Genomic DNA, 20,216 nt, shown 5'->3' on the forward strand with positions numbered 1-20,216 from the left:
ATCTACTGGAAGGAAACTAAATGTATTTGTCAAGGAATAAGTTATAGAACCCAAAGATCTCTTCCAAATATTGTAATGTAAACGTGCTATTTTTTGTACCTATTCTTTCCCTGTTTGGGATTACATACCATATATTTGCCCCACATAAACATGTCTGTTCTTACTAAGAAAAAAAAGTTTAAATTCCTGAGCCTAGCGGCAGCAAGTACAACCTAAGATGGGAATGTTTATAAGCTTTATGATATTAACTGCAGCACTCAACCTCAGGTGGCATAAAGCATGCAAAAAAGAACTTTCTGTCAGTTTTATTATTTCTAAAAAGGTTCCCCTTGAAGCAGAAGAGTGACCTTGCTCTGCTGAGCTGACATATGCCACTGGATTAATGGTCGAGCTCTGCTGGAGGGAAGCTCAGAGAAACATTACAACTCCAGAAGCTGGGCTGGCGGTGACCATTAATCAGGGGGACCAAACTCATGCTTCAAAGACACTCATTTAAAAGTAGTAAAGATGACTTAAAAAACTTTCTCAGAATTAGCTTATTGTTTGTCATCACTTGTGTTCAAGGAGATCACCGCATGACTAAAATATCCCCAGGGTACACCTTTAGAAAGGTTAGAACACACCAAGTGAACACCAGATTTAAAATACTGGAAGTTATCAGGAGTTTTTGTTCCAGAGAGTCTGATAGGAAAGTTTACTAAAAGGATTCAGTTTCTCAACTTAATTTTCACACCTGTATTTAACAGTTATTTCAAAGAAATGGGTACTGTGAATGAATATTTTCCTCTCTGTGTTCAATTTTTTTTTTTAAAGAAGAGTACCTAGATTTAGTGGTAAATCATGTGACTGACAAATTTGCTAGGAAATTTTTCAGATGAATGTTGAATTACCATATTCATCTCTTAAATAAACGGACTTGAAATACCATACATTCTTTTCTTTAAAAAGTAACATAAATTAATTGTACAATGTAATTTTAAAACAAGATTTTACAATCCAGTCCTGGCCAATTGTTCATATAGGCCAAATAAAGAACAAAGTGAAGGGCATAAAAAGGAGATCTATTACCTGGCACAAGTAAGCCCTTTGAAGACATCATTTCAGCCCAGTGTCTACCACCCTCAAGAGTATAGACCCGGGTTAGTTACCACGTATTAGGGTGGCAAAAGATCTGTATACTTAAAAGAGACCCAGTCATGGGTTGGGCCTGGTTAGCCACTATCTCAGTCCTTGTTTCGGTAGAGGTCATAGAGAGACTGTTATCTCTGCTTCTCCTCGGTCAGAAAAAAACCGGTCCTCCTTGTGAGGTGGGTCCTCCACCCAGAGAAGGCTAGATTGTTCCTGAGGAGTAGTTTGGGATCTTTATCATAAAGATGCTATAAATCAGTACTGTCCTTTCTAGAATGTAAGGAGATTACCCAGTGACTGTAGAAAGAATGGCTTAGGGAACAGACACATAAAATGGAGGCAGAGATGTCAAGATAGCTTTTAAGCACTTATATCCCCGTAGAAAATGTGCCTTGATGAAGTTCGCTCCCTTCCTTACTCTTTTGGGGTGTGTGGGTGTGTGCTCGTGCCTGAACTAAGGATTAAACTGGGAGATTGGAGTTGTCCCAGAGAATTATTGCTCAATGCTACCCAAGTCACAGCTCCACTTCCGTCTTTTTAGTAGTTAATTGGAGATAGCAGTTTCTTGTGCTGCTTCTGCTCCAGGCTAGCTTCAAACTGTTTATGAGTCTCCAATCTCTGACTCTTAAGTATCTACGATCACAGATGTGAGCCACCAGCCTGACCAGTATTACTGTTTCTCAATCACCTTTCTTCTCTCATGAATTCTTTATCCTGTTAGCTAATGAAATTTTTCAGGATTTTTTTTTCATCTGAACTAAAAAATTTGCCAGAGGCTTACATCAAAGATTGTAAAAGATTTTGTTCAATATAACTAAGCTGATAAAGTAAACGCCTTTGATGCTAAGAATGAGTCGACATAATTTCTCATATATTTTCTTAGTTTGTCTCTTAGATCAATATAATATGAAGTATATTTTAGGAGTGACAAATAGAAAACAGGTATTTTTTTACAGAAATCAGTGACTGAAGGCAGAAAGTTGTTCAAGATGCTTTGCATTCATAATTTCCTATTTTAAATTAAAACTCTTTGTACAATTACTTAAAGATAAATTTTAAAAGTTTAGAAATGCTTTTGCAATCAGTGTTTCCAAGTTAATTTTTCTAAATAAGAGTTGCTTTCTTTTACAGTATCTTCAACTGACCCTACACAGAATATTATTTATAGAATGATCTCTTTGCATTTGAAGTTTAGTTGTATGATTAAAATAGTTGATACTGATGTGACTGGTTAAGATACTATTTGCTTTCAATAGACAAAAGTCAAATATGCACAAAAGTTAACTTCTAAATTTGTAGGAAGAGAGTGTATATTTTTTCAAATCATCCATCCTTTCCTAGATCAAAGTATTCTAAAAAGTAAAATCAGTACTACAAAATTTGCTCATAATAAACACTTATTTTAGGATAGGAATGGAAAATGCTTAAAATATGTTATCTAGTTATTTATCTCCTCCCATCCCTTTGTCAAAGAGCTAGTATATTTTATAACTATCCCTTTGTCAAAAAGCTAGTATATTTTATAACTATATGGACAGGAAATGGTAAACCACAACTTATTTAACGCTAAGCCTGAACATGGCTTCTGAACCTTTCTCAATGTAACTTTCCATGAAATTTTTAGTGACATTTGTTAGGTACTTGATACTGAATCAAGGGCCTAAGCAGTGCTTAATCATTTCGAATACTGCCATATATCAGCTTTTAAAAAATTAATTTTTGATTAGATTCTCTGTAATTTGCCCTAGCCTGGCCTCAGACTTATGAGCTTCCTGACTCTATTTTGCCAGTAGGTGGGATTAAAGGTATGGCTCACCACATCTCATATTCCATAAAGCTTTTTAAACATACTATCCATACTGGTACAAGAATTTACAACTTCTTACCAATTTTGAGTTCAAAAGATAGTCAAAACTGATCCTAGAAAAACCCAGTGAAATATTCATGTAGCAACTACAAAAACACTTTTCTAGTAATTAAAATATCTTCATTAAAAATAATACTTCTTTTCTCCCTTGAAAATTTGAGAAGGAATTCTCTTAGAAACTAGACACATTTTATCATTAAATGATCCTTTTTATAGTGTGCACTCTATAGCTTTTTTGTTATCTTTATCATTATTTAAGCAGTCACCACCTTTGTATTTGAGGACTTCTATTCTCAGTTCACAACTACGGAACCTTTTAGCAGAAACAAAAGTAAAGATAATTGAACCAATTAATATCATATTGATTTCAGCTAATCCTACTCCCCACATTTGTGATCATTTTAATGTATTATTTTTAGGCTAATTATAAATTTTTGTGTACTTACTAGCCAATATACTGCAAATAGGTATTTGTAAGTGAATAATAACAGATTCCTAGGCTGACATCTACTATATTTTAATCTCACTTATTTTGTACATAAAACAATATTATTATAGGAATGAATACCATATGTATATACCTTTTATTGAACATGCTTCTATTTATCTCTAATACACTGAAATGATTTGGTCAAACACAGCAATAATAAAGTATAGATTTCTCCAGTCTAGCATCTGACCTTACTACTACAGCAAGGCGGTACCTATGTAAAATTTTTAGCTTGTTTATGTTGAATTGTATAATGCAAACACTTTTGGTCTTCCATTAAACATTAGCACATTATTTTTCATTTGTTGAAATGAAATATTCATGTGCCTTTGGGTGGCTGTGTGGGAAAGGGGTTTTGACAGTTAACATGAAGAACAAAGTGAATTTTATTTTTGTATGCTATGTCTTTAACAAGCCTCACAATTATGAAATTTTCCTCTAAATGTGCTACAGACCTTAAGAATGGCCATAACCAGTGTTCACTAAAACAGCACATACACATAGTAACTAAAATATGGTAGATGCTGGGAAGGATTCCAACGGTGCAACTCCTTTGAACAAGTACTTACAGTTAAAAAAAAAAAAAGGAAGTTAAAAAAAAAAAGGAAGCGGGGACATGTGGTATCATGGGAGGGACAAAGTCAAGAGGAGGAGATAAATAAATGGAGAGAGGAAAGGTGAATGAGTGTAGTTATAATATTGAATGTGTATATATGTGAAAAGTATTTGAATTGAGGGAATGGGTGGGGTTGGGAGAGATGGGGATAGTAATGAAAGGAGTAACATTGTATTCACACACTGACATGTGCAATTGAGATCCCTTTGTATAACTAATTAAGACTAATAAAAGTATTACTATAATAAAGTGGCATCAGTACATAAAAAAGTGGAACTTGATTCTTCCAGCAAATAATGTCAGAGGTATAACTTAATGAGACCAAACACCATTAACTGATACTAAAGGAAATGACGAACATATGCAAACTCAGTTTCAGATGATTTTGATAAGGAACAGCTGCATACACATTACTAACCTCAGTTTTAGTCATCTGTGAACTGGAGATATCCTTATCTACTGCAGAGGGACATTGTGCTCATTTAAGAACACAATTATGCCTGATTATATATCAGCTAGGTGTAGAGTTTGTGTGTAAGAGGCTCTCTGTAGCTGCCATAACAGTATGGAGAAACCTTCACATATTGAGAGGAAGAATGCATTATGAGAATCAGTACTTTAGGAAAATTAACTTTGTGATAGAGTTGTTAAATCATAGGAGGGGTAAAAATTTGGAGGCAAAATTGCTGAAAGCTGTTGCAATAGTTCAGGACTTAGCATGCGCTTAAGTAAAAAATAGTGAAAACAGCCAACAGTAAAATTTGGAGACAGAATTGAACAGATGTAAAGCTGAAAGAATTTGGGTGTGTGCATATGTGTGTGTGTTACATTAAATTTCATACTATGAGTTTGTTTAAGCTCACATAAAGAGAAATGAGCAAGCTTAAGTTTTAACAGTGCAAGTGTGAGCTCAGAGTAGGGCTAGAACAGATCCCAGCAGCATCTGGATATAAGCAGAGAGAGCCTCTTGTTGGCACATCTGCCTTCCTATCCAAAGCCTGTGCTATATACAGAATGACTGAAAAGTAGGTTTCCTAGAAAAATTCCTCAAGATTTCAGAAAGTGCTGGTACAATTATGTAATTTCAGCAGGATCAAGACAGGTCATTTTATATGCTGGTTTATGAGCTCGGTATTTAAAGAAAGAGTAGAAAGTGCAGAATAAAACAAAAATATAGAAGTGAACTGAACAAGGAGAAGTTTTAAAGCAGGAAAAACAAAAATCTGAGCAGTTCAGGGTAACAAGATCATGATCACAATCTTAAAAGTTTTCCATTCCTTTTATATTCAAATGATTTGACTTTTGCAACTTTATGAGATATGTCTGTCTATATAAATATATATACATATATATATATATGTCCATATGTATGCTTGTATGTAGGTATGAATCTATGTATGCATTGATGCTACCAGGGTTGAACTCTTATCTTACTTGGCTTTCTTGCTGTACCACTTGAGCCACACCTCCAGACTGTCATTTTGCTAGTTAAATCTCACAGACTTTCCTGTCTGGGCTGCTCCCTATGTCTGGGCTGGTCTCTATGTCTCAGCATGTGAACAGATATTCTACAGTAAGAATTTTGTACTTCCTTTAGGTGATTTGCAGTTGATATGAAAATACTGAACAAGAGAGATGGACTAACTATTGTTCCTAGAAGTCAGATGCACTGTTTATCTAGAGCACTGATAAACCTATGAGCTTTGGGTTAACTTTGTCCAAGGTTGAAATGCAAGTGTTGAAAGCAAAATTTTACAGTTCTGCTTGTTTTACAGTCTTTAATTCGCTGACATCCACACATCCCATCTTCCACTAGCACCACATGATGGTGTAGCTTTTTGACACTGAGATAATCCTAACATTATTTTAAGCAATTTAAATTTGATTCACACTCTTCAAAAGATCTTAGCACCTGAGTTAGTTAGAACAATTAAATCCTAGAATGCTTTTGTGTAATAGCTGATGAGAGTTTACACATTTTAAAATAGAATATTCGTACAACGGCATGCTGAAACAGAATTCAGATCTTCAACAGCATTATACCAACCCATGCTTTATAAGCAATGTTGAGGAGATGTGAGAACTTGTTGGCAGTGTGTGTGTAATTTTTAATTTGCCAGTATATTTCAAAACACTGCAGATGTCTGACTTACGTATGTAAATTTTTCTTTGAAAAAGTCTGTGAAACTTTTCTACCAGTACCTCACCCAAGTATTAAGTCATGCTGTAAATGAGAATTTATTTCAGGGTTCTAAAAGTTGTTTAAGAAAATTGAGGTCAATTCTTTGCTTGTGTTGAAAAGCTTGCTTCCTATTTCCACAGAAAATCTCCCTAATATTTTATCATGTCATTAAATACAGTCTAGTGTTCCAGGAAAACAATATGGTTCTAATATTCCCATCTTGTTGAGAGTAAGTTTTTTGAAAACAAAAACAAGAAAAGGACAGGATCAGTACTCTGTAATGCTATGGGATCCATTAGTGTGGAGAATATATACATATTATTTATTTATTTATGTGTTTTAATTTATTTAGCCAGTTCTGGCCCTGAGCACTGTTGCTAAGCTTTTATGCTCAAAGCTAGCACTCTACCACTTGACCTACTGCTCTACTTCTGGTTTTCTTGTGGTTAATTGGAGATGAGTCTCACAGACTTTCCTGCACTGGCTGGCTTCAGATTGTGATCCTCAGCTCTCGGACTCCTGAGTCACTAGCATGACAGGTGTAAGCCACTAGTGTCCAGCCTGGTGTGGAGAATGTTTAGAAGAATTTAAAATGCAAACAGTGATTCCTACAACAATGTTCTCATTGAGAAGAATGAGGTGATTTCTAACAATATCTCCAGCTTGATATCATGAAAGGTCAGTGTATAGTAATAACAATTTTTTTGAAAAACTAAAGATGCTGTAGATAAAGAATTTTATGTTCCTCTTCATACTTCCTTGCATTGTGTTAGAACACATGTTCTAGCATGTTTTCAATCATTCCAATTGACTGGTTCTGCAGTACTTTTGTGAAAATCAAATAGACTGTATGGAAGGAGGCAATCTGTATCATCTGATCACAGATTAATTTCAAAAGATACAATAAAAATGCATTTACATAAAAAATTTTCACTAAAATAAATTTACATTTATTACTTATAAATAAGTACAAGCAAACTTCTAAATGCAAAAAGAATATGTGTGTGCATATATATATATACACACATACATACTTTTTTGTTTTTGGTGGAGCTAGTGTAAAGAATTGAATTTAAGACCTTTTAAATGCTATGTGTTCTACTATTGAGCTACATCATCACCCCTATAACTATATATATAACTATAATAATATAGTTATATTATTAACCCCATTTCATCATAAGCCACCAACTAAAATGTGCACTGTAAAACTAACTTTGAAAGGCACTACCATTCTACAGTATATCACCTTGACCATAAAATGAGAAAAAAATAAAATAAAATGTCATGCAAAAAAAAAAGAGAGAAAACAATGAATATTAAACATGTCTTGTTATAATCTGAGGGGTTTTATTTTCTTCTTTCTTTCTTCCCACTTGGTACACAAGTCCACTATCATTTAAGCCATGCTCAAAATCTTTTTGGCATTTATTTTGTTTATGAGAAATGGTCTCATTCATACTTCTGGAGCTGGATTTAAACCTACCTCCATTTCTTGAGTAGCTGGGATTAGAGGAATAAATCATCATAGCTCGTTCCTGAGATTTGCATTTTAAGAATATTTAGACTGAAGTAATATGTTTCTCTGTTTTAAAGTGGTTGAGTGATTAGCAATGGGATAACTGGCAAAACCTAAAGTAATAGTCTTGTATCTTTCCAAACCACTACTCCCGAATCTGCTTTGCTTATTGATATAATGGGGGGAGAATTAATTTTAAAAGGTGGTGGCTATTGATTACTTAATGGAAGAAGATGGTGTAGGGAAATGCTGAAGTGAGTCTATTCTGTGCCCTTCGGTACAACAAGACCCATTATCCAGTAGTGGGAATCATTTCTTAAGTGTCATTAATATTTAATAGGCAGGAGGCAAACTGGATGCCAGTTACAAAAGTACCCTAAGCTCGGGCTCCAATAGGACATATGTATGCTTTAAATATGTGAAAGAGTAATAAAATTTCCTGTATACAGATTGCTTATTAGCAAGAAAACAATACACTCAGTTCTCTTTCTTAATCTCTAAGCAATTGTTGCCTGAAGGAAATACCTAGTAGACAAGTTGAAGTGATTAATGCCTTGGTAATTCTGTCTAGGTTAGTTAGTACTGCTTGAGAGAACATGGCATTTTGAATATGAGTCTCAAATTCAGCCCTTCTCTTCCTCTGCACTAGCCAACATCAAGAGGGCCTGAAGGTCTTGATCAGCAGGGATGGCAACTCTGCAAAGAGTGTTAATTGTGTCTAATACATCCTGCTTCCTTGAAGCAATAGTCTAAGAATAGTGTCAATCTGAATAATCCCTTGTCATATGCCAGTAGTTTTAGATAGCTGGTAGGCAGATATAAGTATAAGAGTCCTTCTAAGGACTGGGTTTAGTTTTTTTTTTGATGAACTATAATATGTTGTGATTTCCAAAAAGACTATACAGATTCTGTAATTATTGTCTCCCATTTTTAATTTTTTCAAATTAATAGTATTTTCCCCCAGTAAAATCAGCTTATGGTACGTTACATATTAGTTAAAGTCTTTAAAGTAGGATGAATTCTTTGGATTTAGAGGTACAAAACCCATAAGATCAGATAAGCATCAGCCCAAATAATGCATTGAGGATTTTGCCTTAGTCATTTTGATGCAGGGATTCTAAAGAATTTGAAAATGCATTAAAAAATGACTAGATTATTTATAATTGCCTGCCTAGAGTGAATTGCATGAGAAAAACAAGTTAACCTTGTAAATTAAAACTACTCAAGGAAATGGTCTTTTATTAACATATTGAGCCTTCCCTCAATTTAAGAGAATGAAACAGATCCAGAGGTCTCATCGTAAATTCATGAAAATTTAATTTGACTACCAATATGAGGCTATGCAGAGCTAATAGTTCCTTTCAGTCTATGATAGGACTAGGTATGTACATTATCCTTATGATATCTAGAGATAAACTCAAATTATCAATACTTAGTAATCAGAAATATCACTTGGAAAGATCAATTTTTTTTAAACTTGATCTTTACGAGGTTTAATAGTAGGTATATTCAGATATTTACTTTTGTTCTGTTTTTGTTACTTATATATTGGTTGATTGGTTAGTACTACCTGCATTGTCTACTGGAAATAAATTAGTGTGTTCATCTAAAGAAAAATCTGTCATGTTTACAGATTCTTCAGTGTCTACTCTCAAGGGCAAATATAGTTATAATAAAAATATTTTAACCATGATTTTTCTCCATGGCGCTAAATACTATAACTTAGGAAAATGCTTGATCAATTGTTATTACAAACTATTAATAATATTTATAACTTCAATGTCTTTTAATGTTCCAAATAAAAGCTTTTCGTAGTTGGTTTATGTAAGAGACAATTCTGATTAAACTACTATCTATTAGTTTTAGTACTGAAAGTCACAACAAGCCCTAACTTTTCTGTCCCTTTCATTTGTAATTTTATAGCGCAGCAGCAGTTTTGGGAATTTTGATCGTTTTCGGAATAATTCTGTATCAAAACCAGATGATTCAATTGAGGTCAGTATTTTATTCAATTATTATGAATGCAATAATTTTATAAAAGCAATGAATTCTAGATCACTTGTGAAAAATCAGTAGAAAAATAAACATTTTCAAATCATAGACTTGGATATAATTGAAGGATATGTGAACAGCAACCTAGTGCCTAAAACTGTGCTGAATATTAAGAGAATACACTACATATGATGTCTCCTAGGTATTTGAGAAGGTACAAAATTAATTTTAAAAATAGTTAAATTCTGGATTGGGGTATTGACTCATGTCTGTAACCTCAGCTATTAAGGAGGTTGAAGCAAACACTATAATTTCACAGTTCCAGGCCAGTCACACAAAAATTAGCAAGACCTATCTCTCAGAATCACTTTCCGTGTGAAGGCAAACCCTTTAATGTCAATCTCAATCTTATCTAAAGCTGTCCAAGGAAAAGCATAAGACCTTATCTAAAAATGATAAACTAAAGCTGGGCGCCAGTGGCTCACACCTGTAATCCTAGCTACTCTGGAGGCTGAGATCTGAGGATCACAGTTCAAAGCCAGCTTGCGTAGGAAAGTCTGTGAGACTTTTATCTCCAATTAACCACCAGAAAACCAGAAGTGCCTCTGTGGCTTAAGTGGTAGAGTGCTCGCCTTGAGCACCATGACCACAAAAAAATAAATAAATAAAGTAAAAGTCAAAGTAGTATGGGCTTGGTTCAAGGTCTTGCCACCCAAGCAATGAAGCTGAAATCAAACCTCAGAAGTGGTACATACACAAAAATTTTCAAAATTCCTTCATCATTCCCATCATAACACAAAATACATGTGTAAATTGAAACTGCTTTCAATTAGGAAACGATTAAGTGGCTGGATTTTACATTTGGCAACTAGAGAAGAGGACTAATCAATTACACCATTAAATTTTGCCACGATTCTTGATAATATGTCATTGGTGACCAATACCCACATTTATGAGTCATGCACACTTCAAATGTAGCTTAAAAAAGTTTCCCATAAAATTAAGTTTCTATAATACTGTGATAATAATACCAATAATTTCTATATTTAACTGAACCCTTAGACCAAAGTAAGAGCAAAGTTAGCACTTAACTTTTATAATATAGGAACCATTAGGTAGTTTTTCCTATTTTACTTCTGAATAAATAAGCCTCCTTCATTGAGTAAAATTACTTTTGTGTGACCAAGACACAACTCAACCTCTTCTCTGGCTCCACATTGTCATTCTATTATGTTGTCTCCTAAGTTAGAGGTTATCTGTGATGTGTGATTAATTAAATGTGCAAGTACTAAAATAGGAGAAAGATGAGATGTATGCTAAAATTCTGAAAACATAATCCTGATTCATTAAATTCACAGGGAATGCTAATTTTGAGGTAAATATATTGTACACATTATGCTTGTCTATGGATACATTATTTTGTTCATGATTGTAGTACTACCCTGTAAAAGTTCTTCAGGCTTATTCATTTTCTGTTGATACAAATAACAATGGCCTAGTAATATTCTGTGAAAAAACTAATGAACCTGATATAATAGCTAGTGTCTTTCTGAGAAACTCAGCATTTAGTTTTCAACTTTTCAACAATTGCCTATGCTCTGACAAAATTAGCATTAAGCTCTTAATAAGTACTATTGACACAGCAGATGGGAACTTCTTACTTCATAAAGCCTGATGTTTATGGACACAATTTTAAAAGGCAATAATTCAAAGACCATAAATAAGTAGGTAAATAAAATATGGTTTAAGGTCATAAAGGAGAGCATAGTTAAAAACATTAAGATTTAAAATATATGGGAATGGTTTCTTTAAAGCTTCTATATGTAATGATAAAAAATTTCAAAACATTGTGATACATTATTTGAAGCTTAGATATGGTAAATTAACATCACTTGTAGTAATATGATTTTGTATTTATTTTGGATAGGAAAAATATTTTACAAAAATAGCTTAAGTAGAGATAAGAGAGAAGACAAAAGTTAACACTAAAATTTTAAAGTGCTTCCAAATTGTGTTTTATTCAGGGCTTTTGAATTAAGCAAAGAATCTTTGCCTTTATAACCTTGGATGTAGAAATTAATAAAGTGCAATGAGGGCTTAAATTGGCTGTCCACTCATATTTATCATAGGCAATTTGGGGTAAGATATGAAGCAAAACATAATATTGATTAATAATGATGTTAACTATGTGGTTAAACTTTCATATTAAAATATTCAAGCTCACTAAAGAGAAGTTACTCATCATTTTTTTTTAATATTCAGGGAATGATTGGCTATGCACTTGTCAGGAATGGTGGGTAGTACTAAACTAGATGACTTTCAAATGTCATCTAGTCATCCAGTACAACCCAAATATATCTTCTAAGAAAAAAATAATACTGCAAAATTCTACATAAAGAGTTTCATTCTTTAAAAAAAAAAAACTTCAGTTATGTGTCTGGACCATTCTAGATACTCAGAATAAAGATGGATAATAATAATTATAATCATAATCATCATCACCATGAAATAATGCCACTAATCTCATGGGCTACATACCATGTGGGAGATACAAAGAACAAACAAGTATGCTTCTTCATAATTTTTAGTGCTTGGGAGAATAGCACATCGGATGAAGCAAACAGGAAGCAGGGATGAGTGTAAAGAGTGATTCAGAGGATTTCTCACCTGTTACATGACATAGCAGTAAACATGCAGGGTTTAAGGAAGAAATCTGTGGTGATTTAGAACAAGCCAAAGCCAGAGCAACTACAAACTTTGGTGAGGAGATGATAAAGAAATAGCGAAGGGGCTATTGTAGCACTAGTTTTGTTTTGTTGTTTTTTTTTTCTTCAAACTTAACAAATATCTGTGTGTGAGAGCCATCATTTGCAAAGCTTTCTTAGAACAAACTTTCCCAAAATATGTTAATGCTACTGGCCAAAGACTATGTTTTTAGAACAGTGTTATGTTGAGCAAATTTGAGAAGTAGCTAGCAGTGCAATGTTAAGGATATTTTGTTTGATGTAGATTTTGTTTATAACGCAACATACATCGTTTTACAATATAAAATCTAAGTATTATAGTTTTTATAGTATTTTTTATATTTTTATAGTATTATATGTATTATTCTATATAATATAATACATATTATATATAGTATATTTTTATAGTATTATATTTTACAATATAAAACATAGCATTATATCACATTGTCTTATATTGTGGAGCTTTGTGGGCTGGGAATACGGTTTTTTATTCTGAAGTAGATAGGGAGTCACTGCTTTAGCAACATTCTTAGTAAGCACCTAACCGAAGTCTTGATTAATAAAACAAGTGAATTACCTGAAGATTTCTGTACTAGTAGGTAGAACCAGAAAATACTTACTATGTCTTGAGGATGTGGAAAATGTACACATTCTGAAATGATTTAATTAACTTCAAAACTTCTTAAAAATTTACCCTGACCATCTCAAGTTCTATGAGAGGCTAGCAGATACTTTCATGCCACTTCAGCACAGACAAATGCTGCCGACTTGCTATATACTCTTCAATGAAATATTTGCCACCTGTGCAGACATAATCACTCATTATGCCTTGTATTTACTTCTATTTTGTTCATCTCAACCATAGAACTACAAAAAATGATACTTCAATAAAGCTATTAAACTCTAGGCAAAATTCTCAAAAGAATTTTTAGATGTGAAGCCAAAATCCTTCAACTTTACTTCCTGACTATTTCCTTTACTGACTTGCAGTCATGAAGTCTGGGCAACATTAACAATACATTTTCTGTTTATGTGGTACTGAGGAATGGAACCCAGGACCTCATTGTATGCCAGGCAAGCACTGAGCCACCTTCCCAACCCTCTAACAATACATTTTATACTAAGGTTTGGTTGAACTTTTGGCAGCTACTGAACAGAATATGGAAGAAATCGATGAACTTAGAATCTTCTTTCTAACAAGGGTTTCCAATCAATGTTTTCAGGGCTGGAGCAGATGGAGTTTAGCAGTTATCTAGCAAATAGGGCAAAAAAATAAGAACAAAAGCAAACCATTACAAATCAGTGTTCTTTATGTCCTTGCAATTTTGTCCCTTGAAAATAATTCTATACTAGGTACATGAAGAGGAACCCATAAATGAAAGTGAAGAACAAACTAAATCTTCTAATAATGGAGGAAGTCTGAGTAAAAAAATGAGAGCCATTTCATGGACAATGAAGAAGAAAGTGAGTAAAAAGTACATCAAAGCCCTTTCTGAGGAAAAGGTTAGTAGACTTTGTTAGTCATTTGTAGTTTTCTATTATTTTTTCTTAAAATATTTCGCAGCTTATCTTTCTAGACATAGAAGTGTTGGGTGCATTCTACAATACTTATTTTCTCCCAAATTTTATGGGAAAGTTTTAGTCCTAAAGGAATCAGAGATCAAAAGGATCACATATCTAAGACCTGAAGAATAAAATATAATTTGTGTTGGAAAAATTATCAATACTCCATTTTTTTATATTACCAAAAATATTTCATGTTATAGATAAACCACAGGTTATATATCTATTGATGGACATTGGACTGTTTTAACTTTGAGGATATTATGAGCAAGAGAGATGCAACCGTTCATAATACATTTTACAGAAATCCTTGTCATACATTTGGAAATAGTTTTCATTTCTCTTGAATATATAGTAATTCTATGCTTAATATTTTGATATATTAAAACTGACAAATTGTTTTCCAAAGCAGTTAAATCATTTCATATTCCACTAACAATATATAAATGCTTCCAACTTCTCAGTTTTTGTCATTGTTTATTTTATACTAGATATTAGCTGAAGTGAAGTGAAATGTCATTGTGATTTGGGGTTACTTTTCTTTTATTATTGATGACAGAATATTTTCATGTGCTTGTTAGCCATTTATATATTTATTTGGAGAACTTGTGCATATCTTTTGCCCAGTTTAAAATTGGGTTCTCTTGGGGGCTGGGAAGTGGCTCAGTGGTAGAGTGCTTGCCTTGCATGTATGTAGGCCCTGGGTTCAATTCCTCAGCACAACATAAGCAGAAAAAGCTGGAAGTGCCGCTGAAGCTCCAGTGGTAGAGCGCTAGCCTTGAGCTGAAAAGCTGAGGGACAGCGCCCAGGCCCAGAGTTCAGGCCCCATGACCGGCAAAAAAATAAATAAATAAAATAAAATAAAATTGAGTTCTCTTTTATTGTTCAGTCTTAAAATATTTTTAAATATATTTTTTACATATTCTAGACATTTGTGTTGCTGACCTTGTATTGATATATTTTCTTTGATTCTTGAACGGTACTTTTTGATAGAATTGTTTGTATCACTGGTAATATCCCTACATGTAAAACATGTTCTTTTCAGTCCCTTTGACTGGGCACTCTTTTGGTTGCCTTCATAGTTTTCTTTCTTGGCTTTGCTTTCTTTCTTTACTGTCCATTTTGGTATTCATTCCTCTTGAGGCTTGATCCTAGAAGCTGTACTCCATGCATGTGATCTCTTACATGATCCAAACTCACAGCACTGTTTTTCATGACTACATATCTAGCTATGACCATTATAGCAATTGTTTGTTTGATATCATCACTTAGATGCCCAGTAGATATCTGAAACCTAATATATCCAAAACTGATATGTTGATTCCCTACACTTCTGTAAGAAATCAAATGTTTTCATCCATCAGTATGAGGGACAATGGACAAATTTTACAACTCTGGATGACAGAAAAATAAAAACCAAACAGCCATTCTAAATATGTTTTTGCTTTTCACATCAAGTCACCATATTCAGTTTAGTCCTCTGTATAGTAGACCTCAAAAGTCTGAAAAGTCTGTTCATGCCTGTCATTCAAGCTACTACTTAAGAGGCAGAGAACAGGAGAATAAGGTTCCAGGCTGGCCTTGATAATAAGCCAGACATGGTGGTGCGCAACTCTGTGCCACGCTATTTCCATCAATGGAAGGAGTGTAAGAAAATCTAGTTCTGAGCCTGGCGTCTGATAAGTATGTCAAATTCTACCTGTAAAATAACAAAAAGCAAACAAACACAAAGAGGTAGAGGTATGGTTGAAGTAGAAGAGAACCTGCCTAGCAAACACAAGACCCTGAGTTCAAGCCACAGTACCCTCCTCTCCCTAAAAAGGAGCAATAGAAAAAACAAACATTTATTGGGGATACTTTGTCTGTCTATCTATGGGATATAAATAAGCAGAATAAATATAAATCTGACAATTTAAATCTGATTTATCCGTAAGAAGAAGAAAAAAGGATCAGTTAAAGAGTAGTTAGATTCCAACCTAGTTCTGAGAAAACTTGGTCAGGCTGATGAGGAATGCTTGAGCCAAGTTTTCCTATTAGGAGAGCCTCATGTTCCATTAGACTGGAGTCATTTAATCCCCCTGCTTTCCAGTCGCTGGAAGGAACTGGGCTTCAGTGTAAATAGAGTTGTGGATGCAAAGAAGAAATGCCTGCAGCTAGCTGCTAGTATATTCATCTATTTACTGTTACAAGTAACAAATACTATGGACTGGGTGAATTATACAAAGGAAAGGTTGAATTTGGCTCAGGCTTATCATCTCTGACCACAAGAGCCTATCTAGTGATGGCTTTGGTGGCAATATCCCAAGGTAGTGCCAGCGACCATATGCAAGTAAACACAGATATGCACGTGTATGTTCCTCTCTCTCTTTTTCTCCCCCCTCCCCACCTTTCTAATAATCTCCACTGACTGTCAGTCATGGAGCCATCACTCTGACTGATTTTAGATGGTTTTATGGATTCCTAATCACCACCCAAAGCCCTCACTTCTAAACATGGATGACATTTCCTCCACTTAATACTGTACTACATGGTGAGGATTCACATTGAGGAGGAAAAGGAAATATATACAAACTGTAATGTTCAGCGCCTGGCAATCAGTAAAGCAGGATCCACAGCAAGGGATCTGACTGGCACATTTCATGACCAGGATACATGGCTCACAATGCTCTTCATAAACTTGTTCTAGTCCATTCTATATGTATATGTTAGTACTCTCTTTCCTCTCATTACCTGTACAAGCAAGCTAATTACAAATTTAGTTATTTTTGTCCTTGTAGCTCTTTGGCATTAGAGAAGATTTCTAGACCCTCACATACATTCTCTCTTCTTACAATTCAGGTCAATAATTAAGATCATATGTAAAGTAGAGATCTTTGGGGGATACCTCATCTAAATCATCCAATTCACCTCTTACCCATCCTGCTTAATCTTCCTGCCTAATTCTCTCATGTCATACAGTTTATTTCCTTTACCACACTTTTCATTCTCTAAAGTTGCCTTATTTTATTTATGCATGCCTTCTCAAATACTCAAAAAGAAAATCCATAATCCACAGTCTACATATGATGCATCAACTACACACACACTAGAATGCACAGCGCGAGAGCATATTTTATCCTGTTGTTTATTTACCATTGTTTCCTAGTTCTCATAGCCATGCTATACATCTAAGTGTTCTCTAAGCCGATACTGAACAACTGAGTGCAAAAATGAACAAATAAGAGCTGAGAATCAAACCAACTCTACATTATATATAGATTCTGAAGTTTTATTAATGCTCAGAAATGCTCAACATGGGAATATTGAATTACCTTCTGATGAATATTAAGAAATTCATAGGCTTTGTCCAAACCATCTAAATATGGAAAACATTTGAAATGTTCTCAAGGAAATGTAATTTGTTTTGAAATTGTCTGTCTTTTCTAATTTTATGCAAGATTTGCTTTTCACTTGACTAGGTGGCAAGCACTATATGAGATTTGTAAAGCTTCTTAGATAAGCTTTGCTGTAGAATTGCAAAGTGTGAATGTTTTATTCATATCTAGTGATCTGGTAGGGTGCAAATAACTGACAGGAAACAACTGTGCAGAGTTTAAAGCTGTGCTATCAGATCTCAAAGGATTAGTAATGACAATAAATAGATGAGAAAGAAAACATGAAGTGAAAGTACTTTAACAGATAATGCATAGATGTCAATAAACCTAACAATTCTGATTATATGGTGTTGATATGATATTCATTCTTAGCTGCAAAAAAATTTTACAATTTCAGCTGCATGCCACAATAAAGAATGTCTCATCGAAGGAATTTTTCTCCAAGTATACTCTAAAACAGTTTGCTAAAAATTGAACGAAAGCTTGATGACTCTCATATTTTATGCTGATGTATTCCTTGGTATTTTCTTGCTACAATATGACTTGTTTGTTAAGTCAATGCACACAGTGTAGATCTCCATGGAAATCTGCTCTCTGCACTTAACCTCTGACATGCTTCTTTCTGAAGGATGAGGAACACGGAGAGAATGCCCTCCCCTATCGGAACAGTGACCCCCTGATTGGGACCCATACCGAGAAGGGCTTCCTCAAAGCCAGCGACTCCATGGACAGTCTCTATAGTGGCCTGAGCTCATCAAGTAAGGCTAATGAACAAGGGACAAGATCCTTATTCAATTAATTTAAAACAATAATTGTGCCCCTTTGGGCTTCTTTATCGAGTTAGCAACAAGGTTGCAGCCATTTTATAATGGAAGTGGTTAAGATGTTAGGATGTATTGAATCTATATGTACTTACTATTTCATTAAATCTGAATCCCTGAAACAACAACAACAACAAAAAGGAAACAAATAAATGTGTGCTGGGAAGAAGCAGCATTATCTTGAGTCAAAAGTTGAAGTGATTTTAAATAGTCTGAGAAGTAAAATATTCTGAGAAATAAGATCCTTTATTTCGTCTTTCTTCCACCCTCCTTTTTTCCTTTACTTTGTCCTTCCTTCCATCTACTCTGTCCCCTCAACCTTGTTCGCGTTCCTCACTTTCCTGATTTTGTTTCCCTCCAGTACTCTAAAAAAAATGCAAGGTTTTTGCATCAATTATTTCATTTAGTTTTTACCAGTAATGAATAAAGTACTGCATATATATATATATGATATATATCACTAATTAAATACTTTAAAAATCCACAAATGACTAACAAGACATTTCTAATTAACACTAATGTATTTCTAAGGAGGAAATTACCAAGTTCTGGGACATTTCCTGAAAGTACTAATATTGTATGGTGCTTTGTAACTTTTATATATAATCTGCTATACATACTCTACTCCTTTCAGGCTTTTTACTGTGTTTGAACATTTTTTTAATTTACTTTGTGTGTGTGTGTGTGTGTGTGCGCACGTGAACAAGTTCTTGAGCTTGAACTAAGGGCCTGGGAGCTTTCCTTAGCATTTTTTGCTCAAGGCTATCACTTTGTTACTTGTACTACAGCTTTACTTCTGGTTTTTTCCTGGTTAATTGAAAATAAGAGTCTCATGGATTTTCCTACCTGAGATGGCCTCAAATCATGATCCTCAGATCTCAGCCTCCTGAGTAGCTAGGATTATAGGTGTGAGCCACCAGGGCCTGGCTGATTTTCATTTGTAATTTGTTTGTTTCCATTTCCTGGTTTGATGATGGATCACAAAAAAGAGATGTTTCAAATACCTTCCATTTTATTCTTATTTTTAATACCTTTAAATAGTTGTACATATTAATTCAACATGTCCATTTATGAGTACAATGAATGTTGATGAGTGTCGTTCCTTTCACCGACATTCTCCCTCACCTCTCCCAACTCCACTCATTACCTCGTTTCCTAGTTCTATTCCACAGGTATCCATTGTATACTATAACTGCATTCCCTCATCCTTCCTCTTTCCATCTTACATTGTTATTGACTGTGGGAGATTTATTTTGTGAAAAATTAAAACAGCTTAATAGAATTCTGTGTGTGAAACCTATGTTTCACTTGTACTCATTTCCACTGGAAGTTTTAAAATTCTAAACTGTGATGCTGAATGTGTGAAAATTTTTATTGATAGAAAAGCCTAGTCTTGGGTTCATCCCGGAAGGAGGACATGGAGTTGGTGACCTGCCTCATTGTTGTCCTACGCAACTACATTTCTATGATTACAGGAAATTCACATTTCTTTTTACAAGTTCACACACAAAATGCAACCACTCAGAGGATCTTTACCATAATTTCCTAACAGATGGTACTAAAACCTGCGCTGCTATGTCCTTGAATGGAGCCACAAAAGGTCAGCCTAAGGGGAAGTGAAGTAATACTGAGAATGTGAGACCAGACCAGGGCTCTTCTAAGGAAAACCATTCTTGCCTTTAGGCAGGGAGCAAAATGAAATCTCTTTCCTGCTTTTGTTTCTGTTTTCCTTCTTATTTGGTTTTGTTGTTGTTGTTTTTGTTTTCCTGAAGTTCAAGAGCAAAAGGTGGGACAACCCATGAGTGAGTGAGTGGGGACCAGCTTTTAGAAGCGGTTTCAAATGCCGGCAAACCCTGTGGTGGGTCCAGACACTAGGACACACTTCCTCTTTCTCCCAAACTCACACACCAAGCAAAT

At 34.4% G+C, this 20,216-nt stretch overlaps 1 protein-coding gene across 3 annotated transcripts in view; it reads left to right on the forward strand.

The window, feature by feature from the left end:
- Samsn1 (SAM domain, SH3 domain and nuclear localization signals 1) overlaps positions 1-20,216 on the forward strand; it is a 49,132-nt gene that overhangs the window by 9,253 nt on the left and 19,663 nt on the right. For 2 of the 3 annotated variants that reach the window (XM_042676871.1, XM_042676872.1), the window contains exons 2-4: positions 9,726-9,797; positions 13,895-14,044; positions 18,107-18,236. In XM_042676871.1, coding sequence (XP_042532805.1) covers positions 9,726-9,797; positions 13,895-14,044; positions 18,107-18,236 — 352 coding nt within the window. The remainder of the gene's footprint in view (positions 1-9,725; positions 9,798-13,894; positions 14,045-18,106; positions 18,237-20,216) is intronic. The other variant, XM_042676873.1, reaches the window with a different exon arrangement.

This window comes from Dipodomys spectabilis, unplaced genomic scaffold (genome assembly GCF_019054845.1).
Source record: "Dipodomys spectabilis isolate Male_0828 unplaced genomic scaffold, ASM1905484v1 ptg000032l, whole genome shotgun sequence".
Lineage (NCBI taxonomy): Eukaryota > Metazoa > Chordata > Mammalia > Rodentia > Heteromyidae > Dipodomys > Dipodomys spectabilis.